The sequence below is a fragment of the Podarcis cretensis genome, assembly GCF_951804945.1.
Source record: "Podarcis cretensis genome assembly, chromosome: 16".
Lineage (NCBI taxonomy): Eukaryota > Metazoa > Chordata > Lepidosauria > Squamata > Lacertidae > Podarcis > Podarcis cretensis.
The window spans coordinates 17,954,371-17,980,695 of record NC_137186.1 but is presented as its reverse complement, the minus strand read 5'-3'; the positions used below and the strand labels follow the sequence as shown (position 1 = coordinate 17,980,695).

Here is a 26,325-nt window from a genome sequence, read left to right as displayed (position 1 = left end):
CAATGCTCCCCATATGTTTTGAACCACAACTCCCATTAGCCCCAGCCACATGGGAGTTGTCCAAAACATTTGGTGAAGTTGGGCTAGGTAGCTTATAGGGCTGGTGTTTGAATGCCAAGATTCATTGAATGCAAAATATGAGCTGTTGGCTTCTTCAATATCTCTGCTTTCAGAGTGAGTTTCTAGCCCATATTGAGCACAAATATATACTTAAAATCTGAGAAACCAGATGAGGAATGTCAGTGTGTAGGAATTTACCTCCTTGCCCCACACCCTTCCAATAAGTAGCACAGCAGAATAAAGTTATGTGCTGCAATCATCATAAATCAAAAAATGGAATCATCCAAAGTAAGTGGCTACTATGCTTAAATCTGTTACTCAGTCAAAAGCCCAAATAGTTGGGGAACACTCCTTTAAAAAAAAATGTCAATACAGGGGTGACTTTAAAAGGCATTTCCCCATCTCTTGCAGGAACAATGCTGTTTTCAAGATGGGGTCTGCATCATGTGAAACAAAGTATGCTTCACTCCCACCCCTGCCGCGCCACGAAAGACTGTTCATGTATGTAGACTTGGTTGATTAAAATTCATGTTAATCTGCTAAAACCAGACTCCCCCAAATAAGCAAAATCTTGCAAATGCGCATAGACAGGGTGAAGAATTCAGCTTTTGTTTGCCATTGCAAAAGGTGTGTTAAATAGTGTAGAGTGCAGATAAACATGGATCAGATTTCAATACTGAAGGCCCTCAGAAATCAGTAAGATGTTTACACGGAAAACCTTTATTCATAATTTTGGAATCTTACACCCCTGCCCGATGAGGCGCTTTCTTCCTAGTGTCCTTCAGTCTGATCACTTCTCCCTCTTGTACGTTTACCTGCAGAAAGAGCTTCGAAGTCTCTCTGACATGCCAGAGGGGTTCTTTATTTCACATGGCCCAGGGGCTCACTTTCCCCTGCAGGCAAGAGGGGAGTGGAGCAGAATTGAGAGTGCTGTCCACTTGAGGGTGTTGATGAGAGCCAGTAGCAAGAGGCTTCAGACTTCACAGAGCGAACTCCAAGCTGCAGATCTCTGGGCAGGGCGTCTTTCCATCAGCCCCAAACCCTCCGATGAGGTAAAGCTTGTCATTGCAGAGGCAGGTGCAGTGGCCAACTCTCTTCTGGCCCCGGTTGGAGCAAGAGAAGTGAAACCAGTTGGCTGGCGAAGACCCTGAGAGAAGAGACAAGCTCTGTGAGGTTCTTGGGAGAGGCTTCCTATCCCATCAACTCTAGCTGCTGGTTGGGTGCAAAAGAGGCTCATACCTGAACCTTCTGTGTGTAGAGAGATGGGATAGGCCAAGTTGTTTTGGTTAACAGTTGCATCAGTTGCCCCTACATTTTATCTGAGGAGTACTTGTTCCTCATTGTAGCTTGCTAGGCATACAATTCTCTATTCAACAACCCTTGGGCAAGTGAAGAATTGCCGTGGGGGGTGGGAGATGCTACATAGCTGGAGAATTTACATGCATGGTTCTAATAAGCGCCCCTAAGATTTGTCCCAGCTTCTGGCCAGAGAGATTCTTAGCACAAAGATGTCACTTACTTGTATCATGGATGTAAAGATCATTGCAAATGGTATCCCTGCCGGTCGATAAAGTCTCCCCACCAAAGATGACAGCAAAAGGCCCCACCACGGTGCAAGATTGGTGCCTCAGGCCTTTGGGACCCTGCCGGGATCCCTTTTCAGTGCTGACCAAGCGAGAGAGATTCTCTGTCAGCCCAGGTGCATGGACGGAATCAACCTGAGGGAGGGAAAGGGTGTGGCAGACTTTGAAAAGTACAGAGAGGTGGAGGCTGTATAGGTTTAAGTGCAGCTAAATTCTTTTATTAGAATGTTGTGGATTAAAAATGCTTAATTTTATTGAGAGAATATGGATTGTTAAGTGGAGGGACTGGATTCCAGTGGGGCAGGACAGTTGAATGGACGATGTTGAGGACAACAGGACAGGCTGAGAATGCCAAGAGCAGTAGGAGCTCAAGGGTAAAGCATGGGGAGAAGAGGGTCTGATGCAAAGGGGAGGAAGGTGGCACTCCAAGAGGCTCAATTTCACATCCTGATCTGAACCCAAAAGAGCAGTTTCCACAGTACTAGCCATTTGGACCCTACGATTGGCAGGGGATACCTTGGTGGTGGTGCCTGGCAATCCCTGAGATCACTGGGTGGAAGTATGTTTTTAACTGCAACTGCTTTTAGGATTGTTTGTTTTAATACAGTGGAACCTTGGTTCTCGAACGGCTCAGTTGACGAACAAATTGGCTCAGGAATGCCGAAAACCCGAAAGTAAATGTTCCAGTTTGCGACCATTTTTCGGAAGCTGAACATCCGACACGGCTTCCGCTTGAGTGCAGGAAGCTACTGCAGCCAATCGGAAGCCATGCCTTGGTTTTCGAATGTTTCAGAAGTCAAACGGACTTCCGGAATGGATTACGTTCGAGAACCAAGGTACCACTCGCCCTGGCCACCTTCAGGAGGAAGGGAGGGATGCAAATAATGAAATAAAATTGCACTGGTTTGGGGATTTGCAAGGGTGAACACCAGAAGTTTGCTTATACTGAGACAATTCATCTTGTTCACCATTGTCAACACTGACTGGCAGAGGCTCTACAGGAGTTTTATCCCAGCCTTGCCTGGCGATGAATGTGGAACCTTCTTCAAGTAAAGTAGGTGCTCTACCACTGAGTTACCGCCCACCTCCACATACACACGTGAGGGGATCTTGGCTTTCCTATTTCTGCAAGGCCACATCGTGCACCCACCCCACTCACACTCACATGGATTTTGCTTTTCCCCCAGTGTCCAGCTATGTCGAAGTCAGCAGAGTCCCGTCCTCCAAAGACCACCAGATTGTAGCCACTGCTCTTCCCGCTTGGGGTGGTTTCGCGCAGCAGCATGGCAGAATGGCCGGCCCGGGAGGCCGTGCGCGATTCCTCTTCTTTGTACCTGGCAATAGGAGGAGAGAGGCAAAGGATGCTCTTTTAAAAATAATTTTTAAAAAAGTTATTAAAAGTTTTCTACATAAAATACAATGAAAATCAAACTAATCTAGAAAAGCAAAATAGAGAAAAACAAAAAGAAAGAAAGAAAGAATGAACAAAAGGAAATTAGAATGCCCTCTATCAAGAACTCAAGGTGTGTACATGGTTCTCTCATTTAAACCCCACAACAAGCCTGTATGTTAGGCTTACAGGCAGTGGGTGAGCTCAATGTCACCTAGTGAGCTTCATGGCTGAGTGGGGACCTGAACTTTGGTCTCCCAGGACCAAGACTAACCACTATGCAACATTGGCTTTCCTATACCAGTGGTTGGACTCGCAACTCCCAGCAGCCATTGTGGCCAATGGTCAAAGATGGTGGGAGCTGGAGTCCAAGAACATCTGGAGGATCCCCTTTGCTTGCTAGATCTAACAGATGTTTACTTAAGTCTGGCCTATACCATCTAAGCTTGTAGGTGCAGCCACATAAAATAAGAAGAGCTTGCTGAATCAGGCCAGTGACCCATCTAGTCCAGCATCCTGATCTCACAGTGGCCAACCAAATGCCTGTAGGAAACCTGCAAGCAGGATCTGAGCACAAGAACCCTCTTCCCTCTGGAATCCAGAAGCATTGGTGCCTCTGACTTAGGAGCCAACACAGCTAGTAGCCATTGCTAGCCTTCTCCATTTGTCCAACCTTCTTTTAAAGCCATTCTGTGTTCGGCAGTTTTAACTATGCGCTGTGCGAAGAAGTACTTTCCTTCATCTGCTCTGACCCTTCCAACATTCAGCTTCTCTAGATGCCCATGTGTTCCAGTGTTATGAGAGAAGGTGAAAAACCTTTGTAGGACTGAAGTCCTTGCAAGCAGCTCGGTATTCTGGGCAAGGTCTTACCAGTAGGTCTTGCTGGCAGGGTTGAGATGCAACGTGAAGATGCTGGCATAGCGCCGCTGAGTTCGTAGCCCGCCCTCGCGGCCCACCACCCGTGCCTCATGGTCCGTGACCTTAGTGCAAGTGTGGCTGCTGAGCCCCACGGGGGCCTGGTTGGAGGGCCCCGCAGCCCACCGTTCCCACTGCCCCCGTTCGGCATCAAAGCAGCACACGTCAGAGACCCGGCGGGAGCCGTCCCAGCCTCCCACCACGCACAGGAAGCGGTCAGACAGGACCACTGCTTCGTGGTGGCTCCGGCGGTGCTCGCATTCGGGAGCCATCCTTTTGACCGTCTGGAGTGTGGGGTCGAAGGCTACCACATCCCCAAGGGGCGGCTCCTGGGTCTCCTGTGACTTCAGGCCCCCGAAGATGAGGAGTCTGCCCTGCACCACATTGCACGAGTGGAATGCACGGCCGAGGAGGTCACTGCACACCACTGGCTTCCACTCCCAGCTGCGGCCGGTGGCTGCCATACCACATTTGACCTGCAGGGGGCAAAGCAAGAAGGGTCAAGGGACAAGGTGGTGGACAATCCAAAGAGGGATTTAGATTAGATTAGATTAGATTAGATAAATTTATTGTCATTGTCCGTATATACACAGTATACACAACAACGAAAATCAAACACCCAAGACCGGATTCACATACACATTTGCATGTATCTCCAACACTCTCATCCTATTCAGACATAATCTATTAAAACATACATAATCCAGAATATAACACAACCTATTAGAAGCATAGCATAACCTAAAACCTATCTCATTCCTTACTACTCACTGCTTGCTATTTCTTACAACTGGCCCTGAGATCATTGTTTAGTGCAATCAGAGCTCTTGGATAGAAACTATTCAGAAGGCGTGTGGTTCGTGTTTTCATTGTCCTATATCTTCTGCCCGAAGGAATTTACCGGTATTTATTCATCTTAATGAAATGCAAATAGCCATGTTGGAACAAACCTAAAATAATACAAGTAAACAATTTTTTCTTGCAGGAAAGAGGAGAGATGTGGAGATTACCAACAATAAAAAATAGAGACAGGTCTTATTGTTAGATGCCCAATGAAACAATACTCCTTCATAAACTGGCTCTCATATCACCTCTGTCCCCTCTGTGCCAGGCTAAACTTACCCAACTCCCTCAACTTCCCAAGTCTCCCAACTTCCCTGGGAAGGGGGATTGATTGTTAAAACCACTCTGTAGCTCTAAGAGGGGGAAGAGGGGCTTCCTAACAGCTCTCAGCACCCTTAACAAACTACAGGTCCCAGAATCCTTCAGTGTATGCTATGACTGTTTAAAGAAGTATCATAGTGTTTTAAATGCATGGCCGAACTGACTCCAGGAATGTGCTACAATACACCAGATCACTTCACTTAAACAATGAACTGAACTGAAAATCTACCCTTACAATACACAAACAAGCATATGCATCCTCACTCCTGACACTCTCTTTCTACCCCTCCAAAAACTAAAATAAGAATAAACTTTTTTTTTTACTTGGGTTTAAAAAGCCCCTGCACCACTGAGCCTAAACTGAAAATCAATGTCCCTTTCCCTGGCTGCCCCCACCAAGCTCCGGTCATTTTACCAAGGCATGCCCAAAGGCAAGAGCAGGAACAAGCATGTTATACCAGGAACAGGTTAAGAAAGGGTGCCCTTCCTCTGGTAAATAGGAAGGGTGGAAGCATTTGTGCAAGGAGTTTGGTGCAATTAATTTTGTTTTGTTGCTTTTTTCAAAAAAACAACAACAACAACAAAAAACGTATCCTAGCCTACTCCAAAATAACGTTCCTCCTCTTCATATGGTAGTTGTCAGATCACAAACTCCAAGGCTTGTCCCCTCCCCGACACCACCCCCCCCCCCGGCCGGCAAAAAGAAAAAGCTTATTGTGCACATGCTCACAAACACCCTGAGCACACTGCCAGGGTGTGTTTTCCAGTTGTGCTGGATAAATGTCCCTCCCCATTCCCCCCAAAAAACCTCTCAAACCAGATTTGTGTGTGCATGCAGGAATGGCTGTGTCATCAATCTCAGAAACAGTCATTTGGGCCTACCTTAAAAGAAGAAGCCTCTGCAGAGAAGAAAGCCTGGTTGCCTAGCAATGGGCAGCCCCTAGCAACCTCATCATGTGTCTTGGCAACCGATTCTGTGGCTTACAGGAAAAGGCAGGCCCTGCCAGAAAGCATTTGCTGAGTGTGGTAAAGTTAGCAGGAGCATTAATAATCCGGGTGTGTGTGTTTGTTTTACGGCCAGCATAGGGGCGTCACGAGGAATCTGGAAAGAATTGGGATTTGCCGAGGAACAATAACCATCGATGGCAAAAATGATGAGCTGGGGGTGACAGGGGGGAATTGGAGGTAGTGGTATCATAGAGCTTTCTTCATTTGTTTTCAAAAAAGTTGGAACCACGAGCTGTAGTTGTGCCCACTAGACCTGCCAGACCTCTGGGATTGACATGAAGTATCCAGATTTGCCTGACCCCCTCCAGGTGGCAGGGGTAGGGCTTGAATCTCCAGGTGGACGAGAGTGCCTTAAAAAAACAAAACACAAAAGCAAAATTAAGAATACTGTAAGTATTCTTCAGCCTGCAAATTATTGCATAGAGTCTTGGGGGTGGGGTCTGCCCTTCTCTGCACCACTTTCCCCTCTCCCAATTAACCTCCACCTCTGAAAATTATTGCATAGACTCTGAGAGGTTGAGGGTTTGCCCTTCTCTGCACCCACCTCCCCTCTCCCAATTCACCTCCATCTCCAGGGAGGTGGTAGGGAGCACAGAAGAAGACTCACCAGGGGCCATCCCTAGATCTCAGGTTTGCTCCAGGTTTGCTCCTGACCTGGCAACCAGATCTGGGATGCTCCTGACCTGGCAACCTTCAAGTTTACATTCCTGTTTTCTGTACACACTCACTGCATTCCTAGTGTGAGATTTTTAACCCATGTTCACACAATGCTGTCTAAAATGCGCATGTATCCTGTACAGAGCTGGAATAAGCCCTTTAGAGGACCTAAGCACTGAAAAGTTTATGGTCCCTCCTCCACCATATGTAATTTAAAATAAAAACGATGTTGTTGTTGTTTAGTCGTTTAGTCGTGTCCGACTCTTCGTGACCCCATGGACCAGAGAACGCCAGGCACTCCTGTCCTCCACTGCCCCCCGCAGCTTGGTCAGACTCATGCTGGTAACCTCGAAAACACTATCCAACCATCTCGTCCTCTGTCGCCCCCTTCTCCTTGTGCCCTCCATCTTTCCCATAAATAAAAACGATACTAACCTGTAAAATATAATTTTATTTTTCAAAACTTACATGTCTGCTGAAATGTACATACATGGGATCTGATTCCCTCATATTATTTTGATCAACATTTGTAGGATGCCCCTATGGTTTAGGTGGGGATAAGTAATAAGAGAACAGAAAAATGGGGGAATAGTGTGGGGTGGAGTGTAAGGAAAACTAACAAAGCTGTGTTTCTCCCCATAATGACTGTTTTGATGCTTTAAAAAAATCTATGTCAAATTCTTTCAAAAAAATATCTCATTTCTCTGTGTGTGTGTCTGTGTGTGTGTCCCTGCTTTGCTGGTGCCCTAAATACATGCTTAGTCTGCCTATTGGACAATCCAGCACTGATCCTATAAAGGTAAAGGGACCCCTGACCATTAGGTCCAGTCGTGACTCTGGGGTTGCGGCGCTCATCTCACTTTATTGGCCGAGGGAGCCAGCATACAGCTTCCGGGTCATGTGGCCAGCATGACTAAGCCGCTTCTGGCGAACCAGAGCAGCACACGGAAACGCCGTTTACCTTCCCGCCGGAGCGGTATCTATTTATCTACTTTGACGTGCTTTCGAACTGCTAGGTTGGCAGGAGCAGGGACCGAGCAACGGGAGCTCACCCCGTCGCGGGATTCGGACCCTGTGTTTTAAATGGGTCCTTGACAAAATTCTCCCTGAAATTTATTTATTTGTTATCAAAGAGGGTTGCTATTCCCATGCAATCCAGAGCCACTCTTTTTCTCTGCCTTCAACAGATACATGGCAGGCAGAAATTCAACAGGTATATTCCCCCCCACCCCCACCCCACATAGAGATGTGGTTATATGGAGAAAACTGTAGAGTTTCTGTTTCCTATGGAAGGGGATCAGAACAGAGCAGCTCCCCACCCTGAAGCACCAGGAAGGAGAATCCAGTGGACTGTTGACAGTACACAGAATGATTGTTTGCAGTCGCTTTGTAAGGTTTTGCTCCGTTCCTCCTGTCCCAGTGACCTCCAGCCTCTCCCCAGCTCTCTGTGGCCTGCTCAGGTCAGAACTGGTTTCAGAGCAGAAAGCGGTCGTGCCATACCTGTTTGCCTGACCACTTTCCCTGTATAATAATAACATCCCCCCCCTCCCAAAAGTAGGAACACTGCCCCGCCAAGCCTGACTAAACCTTGAGAGCAGAAAGAGAGGTCAGGCTGATCTGAGCATCCACATGCGAGGAAGGACTTTCTCACTCCTCGTCTCCAAATAGTTTGGCACATCTCTTCCAAAAGGTAAGGCTTGGCCTTCAGGAATTCAGTGTGGGTGGGAATGGGTGCTGTTCACAGCTTTGGACCGCAATTGCCAATGGTATGTTTCCCATGTATTTCTGACGGGGCTCCTGTGCCATTAACGGGTGCATGACAAGCTGATGAATATTTTTTCAGCCGCTTTATCTCCACAGAAACATTCTGCCTGCCCTGCAGTGTTGTTGTCGTAAAGGCACAGAAGCCCCACTAGAAAAAGAAAGTTGGCAACCATAGCAAAATGTACACTCCAGCTTAGGCGAAGCTCTTCCCCAGCTGTGACCCACCATTTGAAGATGTGTGGGGACAGGGATGGGCTGCAGAGGGGTTGCTGGGTGCTGAAAGACTCGGGTGCAAGCCCATGGCACAACACCACACTTGCTAATTTTATACAGTGGTACCTCGGGTTAAGTACTTAATTTGTTCCAGAGGTCCGTTCTTAACCTCAAACTGTTCTTAACCTGAAGCACCACTTTAGCTAATGGTGCTGCCTGCTTCTGCCGCGCCGCCGGAGCACGATTTCTGTTCTCATCCTGAAGCAAAGTTCTTAACTTGAGGTAATATTTCTGGGTTAGCGGAGTCTGTAACCTGAAGCGTATGTAACCCAAGGTACCACTGTATGTGCTTTCTGTCTGGGCAAATTAAGATGTTGGGTGACTGTGGTCTTACCGGCATTGCACTAAACTGCCCTGTGTGAGCATATTTTATATACAAAAGTTTCTGAAAGCAGCAGGAAATCTGAAGCTCAGTGCAAAAGACCCAGGGCATGGGTCCCACCCCACCCCCAGCTTTGATTCATCCTCCCACCCCATTTTTGATGCAGGTATTGTTGCCGTTGAAAGTCCTACCCTGTGGCCTCATCTCACCTTCCAGAATCATGGAGTTCTCCAAACTTCCGAAGATTGGGGATGCAGAGAAGGAGAGTGAGATGGGATTTGTGCATGGTGTCTCTGGACCAGGTAGGTTCTCTGGCACTTGGAGAAGCTTAATAATACCCTCCAGCAACCAAAGCGGAAAATAGGAGCAAATGAGTTTACTCTGCAATGAATAACCCAATTCTGCCCTTTGTGTAGCAAGGCATGTTAGTAAACCAAACTGAACATAACACTTCCTTCTCCTTTTTTTAAAGTTTGAACAGTCTGTTAATCAACATTTGAAACCTCTGGATTGTGCTAACTACAAAAAAGGATAGGGAACCTGTGGTCCTCTAAGATTTTTTTATTGGACTACCATTCTCAGTATCCCTCTCTCTTGGCTTCTCAAAATGCTAACACTTTCTGCAACTTTTGTGGTTTAAATAACTGGTGGCTTTGAAAGAGGTGGGGCCATAGCTGTCAACTTTCAGCTTTGAAAATAAGGGATCAGCAGCCTCAAAAATAAGGGATCAGCAGCCTCACCTATCCTAAGGACAATCTATGGGATATCTAACAATCCGGGACAGCAGCAGGAAGCAGTGGGAAACGGCGCTGGAATAAGGAAATTTCCCGCAAAAAAAGGGAAGGTTGACAGCTATGGGTGGGGCTGGGATTAGAAGGGAAAGTCTGCTTCTGTCTGCACTGCTAGAGTCAAGATGGCCTGTTCTGCACAAGGTTGCTTTCCCCCTGGGAACGGAGCAGGACCATAGGTTTGCTGGGGGAAATGGAGTGCTCCTGGATCCAACATTGCCATTGGAGGCTCAGGTGACCTCAGTGGTTAGGAATGGTTAGGAGTGTTTAGGGAAGCTTTTAATGTTTGATGCATTACTGTATTTTAATATTTTGTTGGAAGCCGCCCAGAGTGGCTGGAGAAGCACAGCCAGATGGGCAGGGAATAAATACGTTGTTGTTGTTGTTGTTGTTGTTGTTGTTGTTGTTGTTGTTATGCCTCTTTCCAGCTCCTTTTGGAGAATAATGACTTGGTCACTGTTCTCCACGCTCTGTTAGCTTCCAGACTGGTTTACTGCACAGGGCTTACATGGAGAACTGAAACGCTGAGATTTGTTTGTATCATGGTTTGCAAGCCCAGTTATCTGTACATGTGTAGCTGTGGTTTAAATTAAGGCAGATACTGAGGGCCGGCACTAGCTGGAGAAGCAAGGAAGCAACTTGTGATCAAAGTTGGGGTGACTTTCTCTTTCCTTCTCCCCACTGCCAGTGGTGATTGCCTGCAAGATGGCTGGAGCTGCCATGTATGAGCTGGTGCGCGTCGGACACTTTGAGCTGGTGGGCGAAATAATCCGTCTGGAGGGTGATTTGGCTACCATCCAAGTCTATGAGGAGACCTGTATCTTTCTGGAAAGGGTGAAGATGATGCCTCCTCCAGCTTTTTAGGTTCGTCTCCTTTGTCTCCCATCCTCTGCCCTGAGTCTACCTGCTCCCTTTACCTACCTCCCTTCCTCCCTCCACAGTCCCTTTTGGGACTTGCGTTTCCATCTCTCAACCTTTGGGCCTCGCCTTCCTAAGACGCACCTGTCCTGTATTCCTGGTTGCAAGGAACACCTCTGACCTTTTACTTCTGCAAGGCTTTTCGTAGTTCTACGGATTTACAAATTCTGTCGGGGTTGTTCTCCATGCTGCCTTTTAAACTATGACTGGGCCCGTCCCTATGCTGCCCCACCTTTTCCTCCCTTAAATCTGGAGGTTCCCTGTGCTTGGAGAATCCAAACAGGAATGCTACATCAATTTAGGAGGAAGAAAATGTAGGATAGCAGTAGATGGAGGGGAACACCACATGGTTGAGGGAGAATCAAAGGAGGCATGTGGGGTTCACAAACCACCTTCAGCCAAGGTACAGAAGGGCCCATTGCACCAATCATTGGACTCAGCTACATTAGTGTTGTTTTTTTTAAGTGTTTCAAATGCATTATAACACTATGACACCAGATGGCGCTGTAGAGTCCAGTCCTTCTGCAATGTGATTTCTCATTATGACTTTTACACTGTGTTTTCCTGAAACAATTTTTTTTATGTTTCTGGATCCAACCATTGTTTCTTCTTGTTGTTAATCCCTGCCCCCCAGACACAATCACGTGTATGTATTGAAATCACTATATATATATATGAAGTATGGGAGGTGCAGAAATTTGAAAGAGGAGATATAACCGAATAATGTTTAGCACACATAAACAGCCAGCCATTGCTCTAACAGTGTTGTGGGGACTCTGATTACATTTCAAAAAAGTAATGACTCCATTGTGGGGCGGTCACAAGGCACAAGTGAAGACTGTCCTTGGAAGTATTAAGAGCACGAGAAAGGCCTGCTGGATCAGGCCAATGGCCTATCTGGTACAACATCCTGCTCTCACAGTGGCCAACCAGAGGCCCCAATGGGAAACCAGCAAGCAGGCCTGGAACACACAGGTTCTAGTATTATAAGAGAGAAATAAATTTTATTCTCTGCTTGCTTTCTCCACGCCATTCAGAATTTTACAAATTTGCATCATGTCGCCTCTTACCTTTCCAAAAGGCAAAGTTCGTAGCAGTACCTGTGCAAAGGTAGACGACAACATTGGAGTATCTATTTCAGGTCAGCCTGGCTGGGAAGGAACCCCATTGCTCCCCCCCCCCTTCTGCCCTTTCCTTGCTCTCTGTTATCCAAGTCTTTTTCCTGAGTAACTGCTACAGCGGGTGTTTGCGTGGGGGATCCCGTGCTGAGGACTGGGAAGCCGCTCTCGGTGGAGCTTGGCCCAGGCATCATGGGGTCCATCTTTGACGGGATCCAGCGGCCCCTGAAAGACATCACAGAGCTCACCAAGAGCATCTACATCCCCCGGGGCATCAACATCTCGGCTTTGTCCAAGGACCTGAAATGGGAGTTCAGTCCCAGTCCAAACATCCGGGTAAGAGACACGCTATTGGTTTTGGGAAGCAACAAGGCCCTGGGTCGTAGGGATGAGTTATGAAACCAAGGGGGCAGTGGCCCCCCAAAATTTGGGGAACCACTGGGCCTTAAGGTGAGCTTCTTGGCTGAGTGAATATTGGAAGCTGGATCTCTTCTACCCTAATCCAACTTTCTGTCTACTCCATTCTGCTGGCTTGCAATAGGAACATAGGAAGCTGTCTTAAATTGAGTCAGACCATTGGTTCATCTAGCTCAGTCTGTATTTCCTGGCAGTAGCTCTCCAGGCTTTCAGACATGGGGGGTGGGACTCTCCCAGCCCTAATGTGGAAATGCTGGGAACTGAACCCAGGTGCTTTTGTAAATGTTTGTTTTACAGGCTGATGGCCAGAAATTTAATAATGAAAAGTGCAAGATTGTGTGTGTGTGTGTGTGTGTGTTTGTGTGTGTGTGTGTCACTAAGGAAAAAACCTATGCCAACACCAAGGCTGAGGTTCAAAGAAGAACCAGAGAACTAAAAAACACCTGGTGGATAAAAAAAGCTCAAGAGATCCAGCACTTAGCTGACACTCATGATGCACAGAGTTTCTTTAAAGCCACAAAGACCATCTATGGGCCAATAAATCATGGCATATGCCCCCTATGCTCAGCAGACAGTATCACACTTCTAAAAGATAAAAAAGTTATTTCACTGCGCTGGAAAGAACATTACCAACATCTCCTTAACCACAACTCCCCCGTAGCTGCTGAGGTCCTCTCACAAATTCCGCAAAAACAAGTTAGAGATGAGCTTGCAGTATCTCCAAATCTGGGAGAGTTGTGTACAGCTATTAACCAAATGAAAAACAACAAAGCCAGTGGACCTGATGGGATACCTGCCGAAATCTTCAAAGTGGGCGGAATTGAACTTACACAACAACTTCACAAGCTCATTGAAAAAATCTGGGAAAGAGAAGAAATCCCAGCAGACTTTAGGGGTGCCAAAATTATCAGTCTCTTTAAAAAAAGGTGACAGAACTGATTGTGGAAACTATCGAGGCATAGCTGCGGCCGGCAAAATTCTTGCAAGAATCTTAGCAAACCGTCTCGTAACAATATCCGAGGTGACCCTTCCTGAATCCCAAAATGGTTTTCAGCCTTCTAGGGGGATAGTGGACATGATTTTATGGAAGACAATCTTACTCAGCTACGAGTGATCGCCAAAGAAGAAGTGTGTGTGTGTGAATCAATTAAGATTTGCTGCAATCTTCATAATAGTAGACTAACATTTACTGCAGAATCATAGAACTGTAGAGTTGGAATGGACCCAAAGTGTCAACTAATCCAGCCCCCTGCAATACAGGAATCACGTTGTGATTGTATTGTGTTATATGTCCATGCAATGGAATGTAAATTTTATAACGTGTAAATCTTTTTATAACATTTTAGATAGGGGCATTGCATTCATTGGCCAGAATGCTGGAAAGTTAACTCCTTATGAAGGCTTTGGGCAGTGGACACTGCCTGTGTGTTCTCCTTTATATCTTCTCAAATAAAAGGCTAGAAACCCACTTTAAAAAGAAGATGAAGAATCAGACATCCAGAAAAGTGGCTTCAAATCCTTAGTGGGACAGTTCCCCATAGGCATTCCTACGGCAACATGGTTGTTGATTTCAGCAGGTGTTTCTCACACATTTCAAAGCCAGTTTTCACACTCATGAGGACTAGGTTTGCTTTAAATACAAAGACAAATGAAAGCTAAGACTCCCAGGATGCTGAACTGTACAGCCATTTCCCCCTTATGTGACTTCTCTGTGCTTGTGTGAACTCTCACAGAACACATCCAGCCCCTGTCTTGGGTCTGCTTTTATGTTGAGATCCTGTTGTGCTTCTTACCCATTTCTGCTGCTCTCCCTTCTACATTTTTAGGTTGGGAGCCATGTAACTGGCGGCGATATTTACGGAACAGTGCGTGAAAACTCCCTCATCAAGCATATGATCATGGTGCCCCCCAGGTGCCGGGGCACAGTCACCCACGTTGCCCCAGCTGGGCAGTATGATACTTCGGTAGGTAGTGTTGTATGTGTGCTTCTTCTATGCAGATTTATTCGACTAATTGGCTAAAACTTGTGCATTAAATTGACTGGGAGTTCTGTAATGGGTTGACACTGTTACTTTTTAGCCATACAATGCAGACGTTGACATTTTTCTAGCCTTCCCTTTTAATAGTGATGATGTAAAGGTAAAGGACTCCTGGACAGTTAAGTCCAGTCAAAGGCAACTATGAGGTTGGGGCACTCATCTCGCTTTCAGGCCAAGGGAGCTGGTGTTTGTCCATAGACAGCTTTCCAGGTCATGTGGCCAGCATGACTAAACCGCTTCTGGCCCAATGGAACACCATGACGGAAACCAGAGTGCACGGAAACGCTGTTTACCTTCCTGCCGCAGTGGTGCCTATTTATCTACTTGCACTGGTGTGCTTTCGAACAGCTAAGTTGGTAGGAGCTGGGAAGGAGCAACGAGAGCTCACTCTGTTGCAAGGATTTGAACCACAATCCTTCCAAGTGGCAAGCCCAAGAGGCTCAGTGGTTTAGGCCACAGCGCCACCAGTGTCCCATAGTGATGATAATAGCAGCAGCAACAGTATAAAGCATTTATGTAGCCTTTTAGAGCATCCAATGCTCAGGAATCATTCGAACAGCTCTGTAAGGTGGTAGGCCGTTGTCATTCTTATTATTCCCACGTTGTAGAATGGGAGGTGGAAATAGTGAATTTGGGCTGAAATGGGAGATTTTGAACAGCTAGCCTCTGGCAATTGCACCGTGGCCACTCTCACCCCTGTGCCTTTCCCCCTGAAGGATGTGGTGTTGGAACTCGACTTTGAGGGAGTGAAGGAGAAACTCACGATGGTGCAGGTGTGGCCCGTCCGGCAGATCCGTCCCGTGTCGGAGAAGCTCCCGGCCAATCATCCGCTGCTGACTGGCCAGAGGGTCCTGGACGCCCTCTTCCCGTAAGCCAGGGGTGGAGAAAACCTCTTTCAGCCTGAGGGGCCACATGCCAGTAATGGGCAGGGCCAGAGGGAAAGAGGATCCTGATTCTCACTGCAATTAGATCTTCCACCAGATGTCAAACAATTTTGGAGGCTGGGTGGGCTGGGCTGCAGAACCTTTCCCTTCCCCCCCATTATCCTCTCCCCCCACTTCTTCCCATAGGTGTGTCCAAGGTGGCACCACAGCCATCCCAGGTGCCTTTGGCTGTGGCAAGACAGTCATCTCCCAGTCGCTGTCCAAGTATTCCAACAGCGATGTCATCATTTACGTGGGCTGCGGCGAGCGGGGCAATGAGATGTCTGAAGTGCTGAGGGACTTTCCCGAGGTGAGATCAGTGGAATGGGCGGGGCTTTGTGCTGTGGGCGGAGCCATCCTGGTCCTTTGCTCCCAATTCCTTATTCCTTAAGGTAAACATAGCATTATTGTGCACTGCCCCAATCTCTAGCTCTCCCCACCCCACCCCACAAACTCTTCCCTAAACCACCACCACCTGCCCTTCCTCTGCCCTGTAATCACTTTGCTTCCTCTCTCAGCTGACGATGGAAGTGGACGGCAAGACAGAGACGATCATGAAGCGCACCTCGCTCGTCGCCAACACGTCCAACATGCCTGTGGCCGCACGAGAGGCCTCCATTTACACAGGTGAGGCTGCCCTTCTCTCGCCCTGTTTTAGGCAAATGTATAAAAATGGCTCTCTGGCATCTGAATAATCCCACAGTTAATTCCATACGTCAGCCTTCTCCATGAATGCTCCCCAGCTGCAAGGAGTGGCATCAGCCCGGCCACTCTCTGTTGGAGACAGGATGCTGGGCTGGGTGAATCTTTGGTACCCTACAACAGCTTAGGCAAAACTGAAAATGCCATCCCCACCTCCTCCTCCTTCTCCACAGCGGCAAGATCCACACTCTAAGGAATGGGATGCATGCTGCTGCCTCCCACCGCTGCCATGTGGTGGGCAGGCAGTGCACAGAGGTGTGCGGCCCACTCCTCAGAGCCCGGATCTGCCACTGCGGGGGGGCCTATCACCTGTGGCATTTTCTTCACCTCACCTCACAGGCAGGCAGGCCCTGGGCCGAGATCATCTTGTGATCTCAACCTCTTCCCTGCATTTGGGGTAGGGAAGAGATGTTCTCTCACGCTATATTTTTGGAAGATTTATTGTCTTCCCGGCTCTTCTGCTTGAGACACTTGCTCCTCAGAGGGATCTCCTCCCACCCACAATGCCTCTCTCTCTCTTTCTTTCTCTTTTCTGTTTACCCCACCCCATCCAGGGATCACACTCTCAGAGTACTTCCGTGACATGGGCTACCATGTAAGCATGATGGCCGACTCCACTTCCCGCTGGGCAGAGGCACTCCGTGAGATCTCTGGGCGTTTGGCTGAAATGCCTGCAGGTAACCCTCTTTTTGTTTTTCGAGACTTCCCTCATTTCCCAAGTCTAGGGGATTTATATAGGGTGAGCATGGGACAAGCGATCCTGCCCCCCCTGACTCTTGTTTATTTATTTGAATTTATGTAGAATTTATGTACCTCACTCTTCAGCCAAAAAGTCTCCACGATCAGCTTATAGACAGTCAGTTTAAAGACTGTCCCTGCCCACAGGCTTGCAGTCTTAATAAAAACATGACACACAAGGGACAGGGAGACACCAAAAACATTACAATGAAGGGTGCCTTCCTGCCTGATGTCCGTGGGCAGGGAGTTCCAAAGTGTGTAAGTGCTTCCATACACACACACACACACACAAATGCAGAACAAGTATTAAGTGGTAGCTGGAACAGTGCCAGTTCAGTATAGAATTCTGGAATTGGAAGGGACCCCAAAGGCCATCTAGTCCAACCCCCTGCAAAGCAGGAATCACAACCGCATTATATGTCTTTAGTCGCCAGGTGAAAATGTTCCTCTTCAACCAGGCCTTGGGCTGATTAATATTCTACGGCATTCTTAAATGTGTTTGTGGCTGTGGGGGTTATTGTTTCGTTTTAGCTATTTATTTTGTGATTTTATCTGGTATCTTTATCTTGTGAACTGTCCTGAGACCTTTGGATGAAGGGTGGTATATACATTTTACTACTACTACAGAATTCCTAACAGCCATCTAGCCTCTGTTTAAAAACCTCCAGTGAAGGAGAGCATCACTTTCTGAGGGAGTCCATTCCACTGTCCAACAGCTCTTGCTGTCAGAAAGTTCTTCCTAATGTTTAGTTGGAATCTCCTTTATTGTAAATTGATTCCACTGATTTGGGTCCTACCCTCTGGAGCAGCAGAAAAAAAGCTTGCTCTGTCTTCCTTGAAAAAGCCCTACAGGTATTTGAAGATGGCTAGTCTATCACTTGAAAGGGCCACAGAGCCTAGGGGCTTGCCGATCAAAAGGTCGGCGGTTCAAATCCCTGTGACGGGGTGAGCTCCCGTTGTTCGGTCCCAGCTCCTGCCAACCTAGCAGCTCGAAAGCACGTCAAAGTGCAAGTAGATAAATAGGTATTGCTCCAGCGGGAAGGTAAATGGCGTTTCCGTGCACTGCTCTGGTTCGCCAGAAGCGGCTTAGTCATGCTGGCCACATGACCCAGAAGCTGTACGCCGGCTCCTTCGGCCAGTAAAGCGAGATGAGCACTGCAACCCCAGAATCATTCGCGACTGGACCTAGCAGTCAGGGGTACCTTTACCTTTACCTTTTAGCCTATCACCTCCCAGGCTAAACACCCCAACTCCTTCAACCATTGCCCATAAGGCTTGGTTTCCAGGCCCTTGATCATCTTGATCTGCCTCCTTTGCACCCTGACATCAGGCAGTCACCTTCAACGTAATCTTTTCAGCTCCTCCCTGTCCCTTATCCTTTGTGCGCCATTTTTTTCTTAGATTGTAAACCTGGACACCATTATTATTATTATTATTAGTAGTAGTAGTAGTGGTAGTAGTAGTATACTGTCTGTCATCTGGAGATCACAGGGTGGTTCACAACATAAAAATACAAAATGAGATGGCCACCACTTTGGACAGCTTTGAAAGGGAATTAGGCAAAATCCACGGAGGATAACCATGGTTACTGGCGATCCTGGCTCTGTGCTATCTGAATCCAGGCTGCTGTGGAACAAGAGCAAAAGAGTGCTGTTGTGCTCAGCTCCTGCTCGTAGGCATCCCATGGGAGGCACTGTGAGAACTGGTGATGGGCTGCTGACCTTGTAGGACTCTTCTTACGTTTACATTCTTAAATTCCAGACAGCGGGTACCCGGCCTACTTGGGTGCCCGCCTGGCTTCCTTCTATGAACGGGCTGGGCGTGTGAAGTGCTTGGGGAGTCCAGAGCGGGAAGGGAGCGTCAGCATTGTTGGAGCGTAAGTTTCACCACCTCGGTGCCTTACCAAGGGTGTGGTTGGAGAGAAGTGAAGCAGGGGACTCCTAAACCCGGTTAAAGATCTGTGAGTGGATAAACTGATTGCCTTTCAAGCAATTAATTGATATCATTTACTTATTTCAACACCTCTCTAAAGGTGCTTGACGTCGGTGACAGACAAGTTTCTATTGAGTAAGAGAACTCTGGGTGGTTGTTTTTTAAAGATAGCACCCATTATCTAAAATCCAAAACAAGGAAAAGAGATAAGCCATCTTCCTTCCTTGCACTGAATTTTGCGTCACGTAATTTCTGGTCTTTATAAAGCTCTAGGTGTGTGGATGGTGTTATATTAAAAATAATATCAACGTTCTTCACTGTTTGCAGTAAATTTTATTTTGTGAGTTTAGCACAGCCCCGTGTCAGCCTGGTGGCCTCTGATATTTTGGGCTAAAGTGTCCATCAGCCCCAATCGTCAAATCCATTCATTTTGATGGCTTTCTCCACCCTAGTGCCCTTCAGAAGTTTGGGACTACATCTCCCACTAGCCCTCAGCCAACATGGCCCTTTTGGACTCCAACACCCATCAGCCCCAGCCAACACAGCCATTTTGCACTCCACCTCCCATCAGCTCTAAGCTAGCATGGCCATATTGGACCACAACTCCCATCAGCCCTAGGGGCAGTATTAGAGCAGATGCTCAGTGTTCCTAAGATCCCAGGTTCAGTGTCCAGTCCTGCTTTCTTGTTTTAAAAAGACCTCTCTGTGGACTCAGACCGAATTTTACACACGTCTCCTTTTTCAGACTTGCAAGAGGCCTTCATTTTTATTACGTAGGTATCTGTTGGTTTCACACCTGGCGTGTGCTTGGCCACAGCTTGCCAGCTTCCAGTGGGATCAGATCCTCAACTGAGTTCTTGCTGGGAGTTTCATCTCACCTTTCCCATTGACTCCTAGGGTCTCCCCTCCTGGCGGTGACTTCTCTGACCCAGTTACCTCAGCAACGCTGGGGATTGTCCAGGTGAGTCTCCCTCCTAGAGTGTTGCCAGCTACTTGATGCTACCTGGCATGGTCCTGCTAACTCCTCACCTCCCTTCTGGTCCTAATAATTCCAGGTCTTCTGGGGGCTGGACAAGAAACTAGCTCAGCGAAAGCACTTCCCATCAGTGAACTGGCTGATCAGTTACAGCAAATACATGCGGGCATTAGATGAACACTATGAGAGGCACTACCCGGAGTTCGTCTCCCTGCGTACTAAGGCCAAGGAGATCCTGCAAGAGGAGGAAGATCTGGCAGAGATTGTCCAGCTGGTTGGAAAGGTGAGGAGGAGAACAGAAGGGTGTCTGCAGAGGGAGGAGAGAAAAATCATTACTCATCAATTCGTTTCTGTTCCTTTAAAAATCTTCATTTGCCTCATTATCGCTTCAGTGGGATGGTATTTGTGCCATCACAAATTTTTCACCATTCCAGTTTGTTGAGACCAGGGGCCTTGCATTGCCTGTAACTCTGGCACTGTAGCTCTGTGCCTTGAAAGGATTAGAGGAACCTGATTTTGCAGTTCATTTTGAAAAGTCACAGTGATGCGAGTGCAAGCGGTATTTCAAAATCTATTTAAAAAATTCCTTCCAGTAGCACCTTAAAGACCAACTAAGTTAGTACTTGGTATGAGCTTTCGTGTGCATGCACACTTCTTCAGATACTTGAAGAATACCTGAAGAATACCTGAAGATACCTGAAGAAGTGAAGGTACCTGAAGAAGATACCTTCAGATACCTGAAGAAGTGTGCATGCACACGAAAGCTCATACCAAGTACTAACTTAGTTGGTCTTTAAGGTGCTACTGGAAGGAATTTTTTTATTTTGCTTTGACTATGGCAGACCAACACGGCTACCTATCTGTAACTCAAAATCTATTGTTACGGTAACTCAAATCCTGGGGCATTGGAACTCTGCAATTGGCCATATTCAAGTCACCCAGACTGCTAAAATAGACATCTTACAGGGTTGTTGTAAGTATTCCTGATATAAAATATGTGAAGTGGTCAAAACACCCCAAAATGGCTACAAAGCCCTGGAATCTGTTTCCAATCGCAGCAGGGCTTAAGCCTAGATCACTGACTGTGCACAGTGTGCCTTGCATTGCCGCACTTCCCTGTTGGGGAGAAATGAAGCTGGGTGGGGAATCTGGGATTATGCAAAGAATGCCTGGAAGAAAAGGTGTAATTTCCAGGCAGGTTTGAACCTCAGCACCTCTTCTTTTAAGCACCGAGTGTTTTGCTTGAGAGAGATGGCAGGCAGGGCTATTGAAGGTGCCTACATCCTGATTCTTCTCTTTCCCCAACCTTGCTCTTTTCCTGCTGCTGCTCCCCATTTATAACTATTGCTTTTGTCCAGGCATCTCTTGCTGAAGCGGACAAGATCACCCTGGAGGTGGCCAAACTGATCAAGGATGACTTCCTGCAGCAAAACGGCTACTCTTCCTATGACAGGTAACCCCACACCAGTTGACTCAATATTTGGACCTCTCTCTTTCACACAGCACTTTTGCCCAAGTTCTACTCTCCTCGTTTAGCTCTGCCAAGGTGTTGCTTTTCTGTAATTAGCTGAAAACAGAATTATTAAAGTGGAGTTCCAGCACAACACTTCAATGCAGCACTATATTGTTCAGCAGGGATGAGGAGCCTGTGGCCCTCCAGATCATAGAACTGTAGAGCTGGAAGGGATTTCCAAGGGTCATCTAGTCCAACATCCTGCAATGCAGGAATCACAGCTAAAGAATCCCCGACAGAGGGCCATTCAGGAAAGGAGAGCATCACTTTCCAAGGGAGTCCGTTCCACTGTCAAACAGCTCTTACGATCAGGAGGTTCTTCCTAATGTTTAGTCGTAATTTCCTTTCTCATCATTTGAATCCATTGTTTTGGGTCTCCAGAGCAGGAGAAAACAAGCTTGCTTCATCTTCCATGTGACAGCCCTTCAGATATTTGAAGATGGCTATCATATTGCCGCTTGGGACGCAGGTGGCGCTGTGGGTTAAAGCCTCAGTGCCTAGGACTTGCCGATCGAAAGGTCGGCGGTTCGAATCCCTGCGGCGGGGTGCGCTCCCGCTGCTCGGTCCCAGCGCCTGCCAACCTAGCAGTTCGAAAGCACCTCCGGGTGCAAGTAGATAAATAGGGACCGCTTACCAGCGGGAAGGTAAACGGCGTTTCCGTGTGCGGCTCTGGCTTGCCAGAGCAGCGATGTCACGCTGGCCACGTGACCCGGAAGTGTCTCCGGACAGCGCTGGCCCCTGGCCTCTTAAGTGAGATGGGCGCACAACCCCAGAGTCTGTCAAGACTGGCCCATACGGGCAGGGGTACCTTTACCTTTACCTTTATCATATTGCCTCTCAATTTTCTTTATTTTATTTTATTTTATTTTATTTTATTTTATTTTATTTTATTTTATTTTATTTTATTTTATTTATTTATTTTATTTTATTTATATACCGCCCTATACCCGGAGGTCTCAGAGCAGTTCACAGAAAAGATCACAATATATAAAATCAAAATAAGAACAATAATCCAATAGCCCCACCCCCCAAAAAACCCCACATATTAAAAGGGCAGAGGATGTCAATCAGATCAACCAAAGGCCTGGTTTAAAAAGGAACGTTTTTGCCAGGTGCCTAAAGGTGTATAATGAAGGTACTAGGCAAACTTCCCTGGGGAGAGCGTTCCACGGATGGGGAGCCACTGCAGAGAAGGCCCTTTCTCGTGTTGCCACCCTCCAGACCTCTCAAGGAGGAGGCACACAAAGGAGGGCCTCAGAAGGTGATCTCAGAGTCCAGGTAGGTTCATATGGAAAGAGGCAGTCCTTGAGGTGTTCTCCACACTAAGATGTTGTTGGACTCCCATCAGCCGCAGCCATCATGCCCCTAAAGGTAAGGGGTGATCAGAGTTGCTACCCCACAACACCCAAAGGGCAAAAGGTTCCCTAGCCCTTTTGCACAGCAACTCCTTTCCAAGATTCTTCAGTGATGTATCGACACGGAAGGGAGTCTGATCAGCACAAAGCATTTCCAATGTTAATTACAAGTTTCCTGTCTGTGGGCCCTACCCATACTATTTCCTTGATTATTCATCCTTTCCACTTTTCTGTAGCAAAACAAATGTACCTTTTCTTATTTGACAGGCATAATGGTATGCAGGTGATAGGTCTGGGGAGGAACTCCCTAAATATTGACATCAGGCAGGTGCTTTTTGACATCTGCTAAAACATTTTTGTTTAGACAAGCCTATCCAGAAAGTTGAAGTTGATGTGAGTTTTAGTCTATTGTTTTAATTTTTCAAAAGTCTTAAATTATTGCCAATTTTGCATATTGATAACTTTGTCCTTCTATCTTTTTTGTAAACCACTTTGAGAGTTGTTGTTTTTCACAGTCAAGCGATGTACAAATTTTATGAAACAAATAACTAAGGAGGGTGCCTTCCACAAACAGCACTCCAGTAAAAAAAAATTCAAGACGTTCCACAGCACCTGCACTCAGATTTATTCGCTCACCACTGAGCGTGTATTAAAGTACTTCAAAGTGTCTCTCAATTCCAGGTTCTGCCCTTTCTACAAGACAGTAGGAATGCTCCAGAACATGATTGGCTTCTATGAGTTGGCCCGCCATGCAGTAGAGTCCACTGCTCAGTCCGAGCACAAAATCACCTGGGCTGTCATCCGCGAGAACCTTGGGGAGATCATGTACAAGCTGAGCTCCATGAAGTTCAAGGTGAGGCTGGGCCATCTACCTTCAGTTTAACTAGCTGATTGCAGCTTCCCTTTTATTTCTACCTGCCTCCATCCTAGCAGAGGCAGTTTTAGGGTGGTGCAACCTGTGCAGTCATACTGGGTGCTGTGCTGCAGGGGGCACCAAAACAGGGCTTTAGAACGGGGTGTGAGAGGTGGGGGGGAGGAGAGATTTTAGTGTCACATAGGACACTGTTGAAATTTGAGAGCCCACCCAGAGATGGAAATAAGAAAAAGTCCCTACCAGAGAGGAATGGCAAACCAAGCTGTTGGACTGTGCCGAAATGGTAGAGCTGACTGGAAGACTCAGGAACCTAGAGAACAAAAACTTTATAAAAGAACAGGGGGGAATTATAAGTTATTTAGGAGACCACTGTAAGCAGATGGAAACTTTGACAGGATTTTGATTCAATTTGTACCATGGACAATATGGATTTATATAATATTTAGAGTATGGAAGAATATGCAGTTGTAAATGTTTAAAACAGGAGCCCATGGAGTGGGTGGGGAGAAGTCACAAGAGTCAGAGTAATCTCTGTATATGGATATATATTTGGATCTTTACAACTTTGTATTTGTAAAATCAAATAAAAATAATTTCTTTAAAAAAAGAAAAAGAAATTTGAGAACCCAAAGTCTGCCACTGGTCCTAGTAGCTCTTTTCTTTTCTCTTCTCTTCTCTTCTCTTCTCTTCTCTTCTCTTCTCTTCTCTTCTCTTCTCTTCTCTTCTCTTCTCCTTCAATGTGTCTTCAGCCTGCCATTCATAAATCATGATTTGTCTCTTTATCCAGGATCCAGGGAAGGACGGAGAGGCAAATATCAAAGCTTATTACGCCCAGCTTAGCGAGGAAATGCAGAATGCCTTCCGCAACTTGGAAGACTAAAAAGGAGGACTTGGAGTACTCAAAATTTTGAGTGATTTGCAGCAGGACTTTTCACATTTCAGGGTGGTGGCGATGTAACAGCTCCAATTAAGAACTCTTGGCTAAGAGCTCATATTTTCATGTCAAATAGGGGGCTGGGGGCTGACACCATCACAGTTTGTAACCAGCCATGTGTGGCTGTTTGGTAGCAGTTGTAATATTGGAAGCAAAGGAGTCAGGTGCAAACCTTTGGATTTGTTTGTAAGTTTTTAATTTGCATAGCTTGAATAAATTTGAGGATGTGGTTTATCCATCTATACTTCTGCGTAACTCATTATATGAAAACGTTAACAAAAAAAACCTTATCGATGGCGTGGTCAGATGAGGTGGGATATGACTGGTTAAACTGTGTGCTCTGCTCAATTCCTAAATCAATCCTACTGTCAGAGCTTTGCAGACCCTGAATCCTATTGAGGAATGCTTAATTGAGAACAAGGAATGTTAGCACTCCCAAAATGACAAAAATCAGGTGAGCTATCAGAAGAGAGAGCAAGAATAAGTACTTAAACAGCAGCTTGTCCTTTTACAATTCCCAGGGAGGGATGGGTGGGGCAAGACATTTGGAATAGCTTTCCCCCCACCCGGCCCCAATGTCTCTCCCCATAACAATACCTGCCACCAGCATTTTGTAGTGCACCCTGCATGAAAGTAAATGTGCCACAAGTGGATGGCTTAGAAATCTAGCAGCTGGTCCCCTTGTTTCTTGCCATTTGGGCCCCTTTCCCTTCTTCTTATCTTTGCTCCCACACTCCCTTCACGCTTAGGGGTAAAGAGGGGGGCAGCTGGTTCTGGCTTAGGCCAAGTATTTTCTTTTCCCTGCTAACCCTTTCTCACCTCTCTTACACTCCATGTTGTTGTTTAGTCGTTTAGTTGTGCCTGACTCTTTGTGACCCCATAGACCAGAGCACGCCAGGCACTCCTGTCTTCCACTGCCTCCCGCAGTTTGGTCAAACTCATGTTAGTAGCTTCAAGAACACTGTCCAACCATCTCGTCCTCTGCCGTCCCCTTCTCCTTGTGCCCTCCATCTTTCCCAACATCAGGGCCTTTTCCAGGGAGTCTTCTCTTCTCATGAGGTGGCCAAAGTATTGGAGCCTCAGCTTCAGGATCTGTCCTTCCAGTGAGCACTCAGGGCTGATTTCCTTCAGAATGGAGAGGTTTGATCTTCTTGCAGTCCATGGGACTCTCAAGAGTCTCCTCCAGCACCATAGTTCAAAAGCATCAATTCTTCGGCGATCAGCCTTCTTTATGGTCCAGCTCTCATTTCCATACACACTTACACTCCATAGTTAAGAACAAAAACTAACCATATGTGAAACCAGGGATACCCATATCTGTTTATTTTACGTATTGATTGATCATATTTGTATCCCAATGTTATCTCCAAGGAGTGCAAGGTGGCATATATGATTCTCTTCCTCCCCATTTTAGCCACACAACAACCCTGCAAGATAGGTTAAGCTGTGAAGGCAGTGACCAAGGTCACCAGTGAGTTTCATGGCTGAGCAGGGATTTGAACTCTGGTCTCTCCTTGGTCCTAGTCTGACGACCAACCACCACACCACTCTCTTCATTCATTCATTCATTCATTCATTCATTCATTCATTCATTCACTTCTCACAGATGTGGCTGCTCACTGGCTGCATCTCTGCATGATTTACTGCTCTGGCTGTCTCCTCCTACAGCAAAATGATCTGTCCATGGCAGAGGCTGCCTGCTGTGTCCTGTGCATTTCTCTTTTCCGTCCGAACGGGGACTTGAGCAGAGGCTCAACTGGAGGATTCCACTGACCGTGGGTGGCTTGTATACACCCTACATTTCATTTCAACGGCATGCTTCCCATTTTAATTGGGGAGCGGGAAGGACACACAAAACGAGTGTGGCTCAGCCAAATAACAATTGGGAAGCATCTTCTAAACAATGCAACAACTGATCCCTGTGGGTCATGGAAAAGGGGGGTTTAGAGGGTCACAGGATCT

The 26,325-nt window shown here is 46.8% G+C and overlaps 2 protein-coding genes across 14 annotated transcripts; one reads left to right on the top strand and one right to left on the bottom strand.

Moving 5' to 3' along the window:
• Nucleotides 1-757: 757 nt before the first annotated feature.
• KLHDC9 (kelch domain containing 9) lies at nt 758-12,039 on the bottom strand. Of its 6 annotated transcripts, none has more exons than XM_079956998.1 (5): nt 11,913-12,039; nt 3,904-4,424; nt 2,809-2,977; nt 1,580-1,778; nt 758-1,207 (listed from the first exon to the last, which is right to left on the bottom strand). In XM_079956998.1, exons 1-5 carry the CDS (start codon nt 11,964-11,966, stop codon nt 1,041-1,043), a joined length of 1,110 nt encoding a protein of 369 aa, XP_079813124.1. In that variant the 5' UTR covers nt 11,967-12,039; the 3' UTR covers nt 758-1,040. The 6 variants fall into 6 exon arrangements, with proteins under 6 accessions (XP_079813124.1, XP_079813128.1, XP_079813127.1 ...); XM_079957002.1 differs by lacking the exon at nt 11,913-12,039 and adding an exon at nt 5,995-6,069; XM_079957001.1 differs by lacking the exon at nt 11,913-12,039 and adding an exon at nt 5,716-5,980.
• LOC307204771 (V-type proton ATPase catalytic subunit A-like) lies at nt 6,036-24,595 on the top strand. Of its 8 annotated transcripts, XM_079956711.1 has the most exons (17): nt 6,101-6,138; nt 7,540-7,576; nt 8,333-8,467; nt 9,303-9,438; nt 10,613-10,741; nt 12,082-12,296; nt 14,204-14,341; nt 15,133-15,284; nt 15,487-15,649; nt 15,858-15,966; nt 16,596-16,718; nt 18,541-18,655; nt 19,609-19,672; nt 19,767-19,970; nt 21,046-21,140; nt 23,237-23,408; nt 24,217-24,595. In XM_079956711.1, the coding sequence occupies exons 4-17, from the start codon at nt 9,357-9,359 to the stop codon at nt 24,307-24,309; spliced, it is 1,854 nt and encodes a 617-aa protein (XP_079812837.1). In that variant the 5' UTR covers nt 6,101-6,138; nt 7,540-7,576; nt 8,333-8,467; nt 9,303-9,356; the 3' UTR covers nt 24,310-24,595. The 8 variants fall into 8 exon arrangements, with proteins under 8 accessions (XP_079812836.1, XP_079812839.1, XP_079812833.1 ...); XM_079956710.1 differs by lacking the exon at nt 7,540-7,576 and having other exon boundaries at nt 6,036-6,138; XM_079956713.1 differs by lacking the exon at nt 7,540-7,576 and having other exon boundaries at nt 6,046-6,138; nt 8,336-8,467.
• Nucleotides 24,596-26,325: the final 1,730 nt, after the last annotated feature.

Coding starts and splice junctions, on each gene's coding strand:
- KLHDC9 (XM_079956997.1), bottom strand. CDS start 5,627: ATGCTTCCACCCTTCCTATTTACCAGAGGAAGGGCACCCTTTCTTAAC. Junction 4,425..5,570: donor CCTTTCTTAACCTGTTCCTG/GTATAACATGCT, acceptor TGCCCCCTGCAG/GTCAAATGTGGTATGGCAGC. Junction 2,978..3,903: donor CCTGCCAGCAAGACCTACTG/GTAAGACCTTGC, acceptor TCCTATTGCCAG/GTACAAAGAAGAGGAATCGC.
- LOC307204771 (XM_079956707.1), top strand. CDS start 6,067: ATGTGTCTTGGCAACCGATTCTGTGGCTTACAGGAAAAGGCAGGCCCT. Junction 16,719..18,540: donor TTTGGCTGAAATGCCTGCAG/GTAACCCTCTTT, acceptor CTTAAATTCCAG/ACAGCGGGTACCCGGCCTAC. Junction 18,656..19,608: donor AGCGTCAGCATTGTTGGAGC/GTAAGTTTCACC, acceptor ATTGACTCCTAG/GGTCTCCCCTCCTGGCGGTG.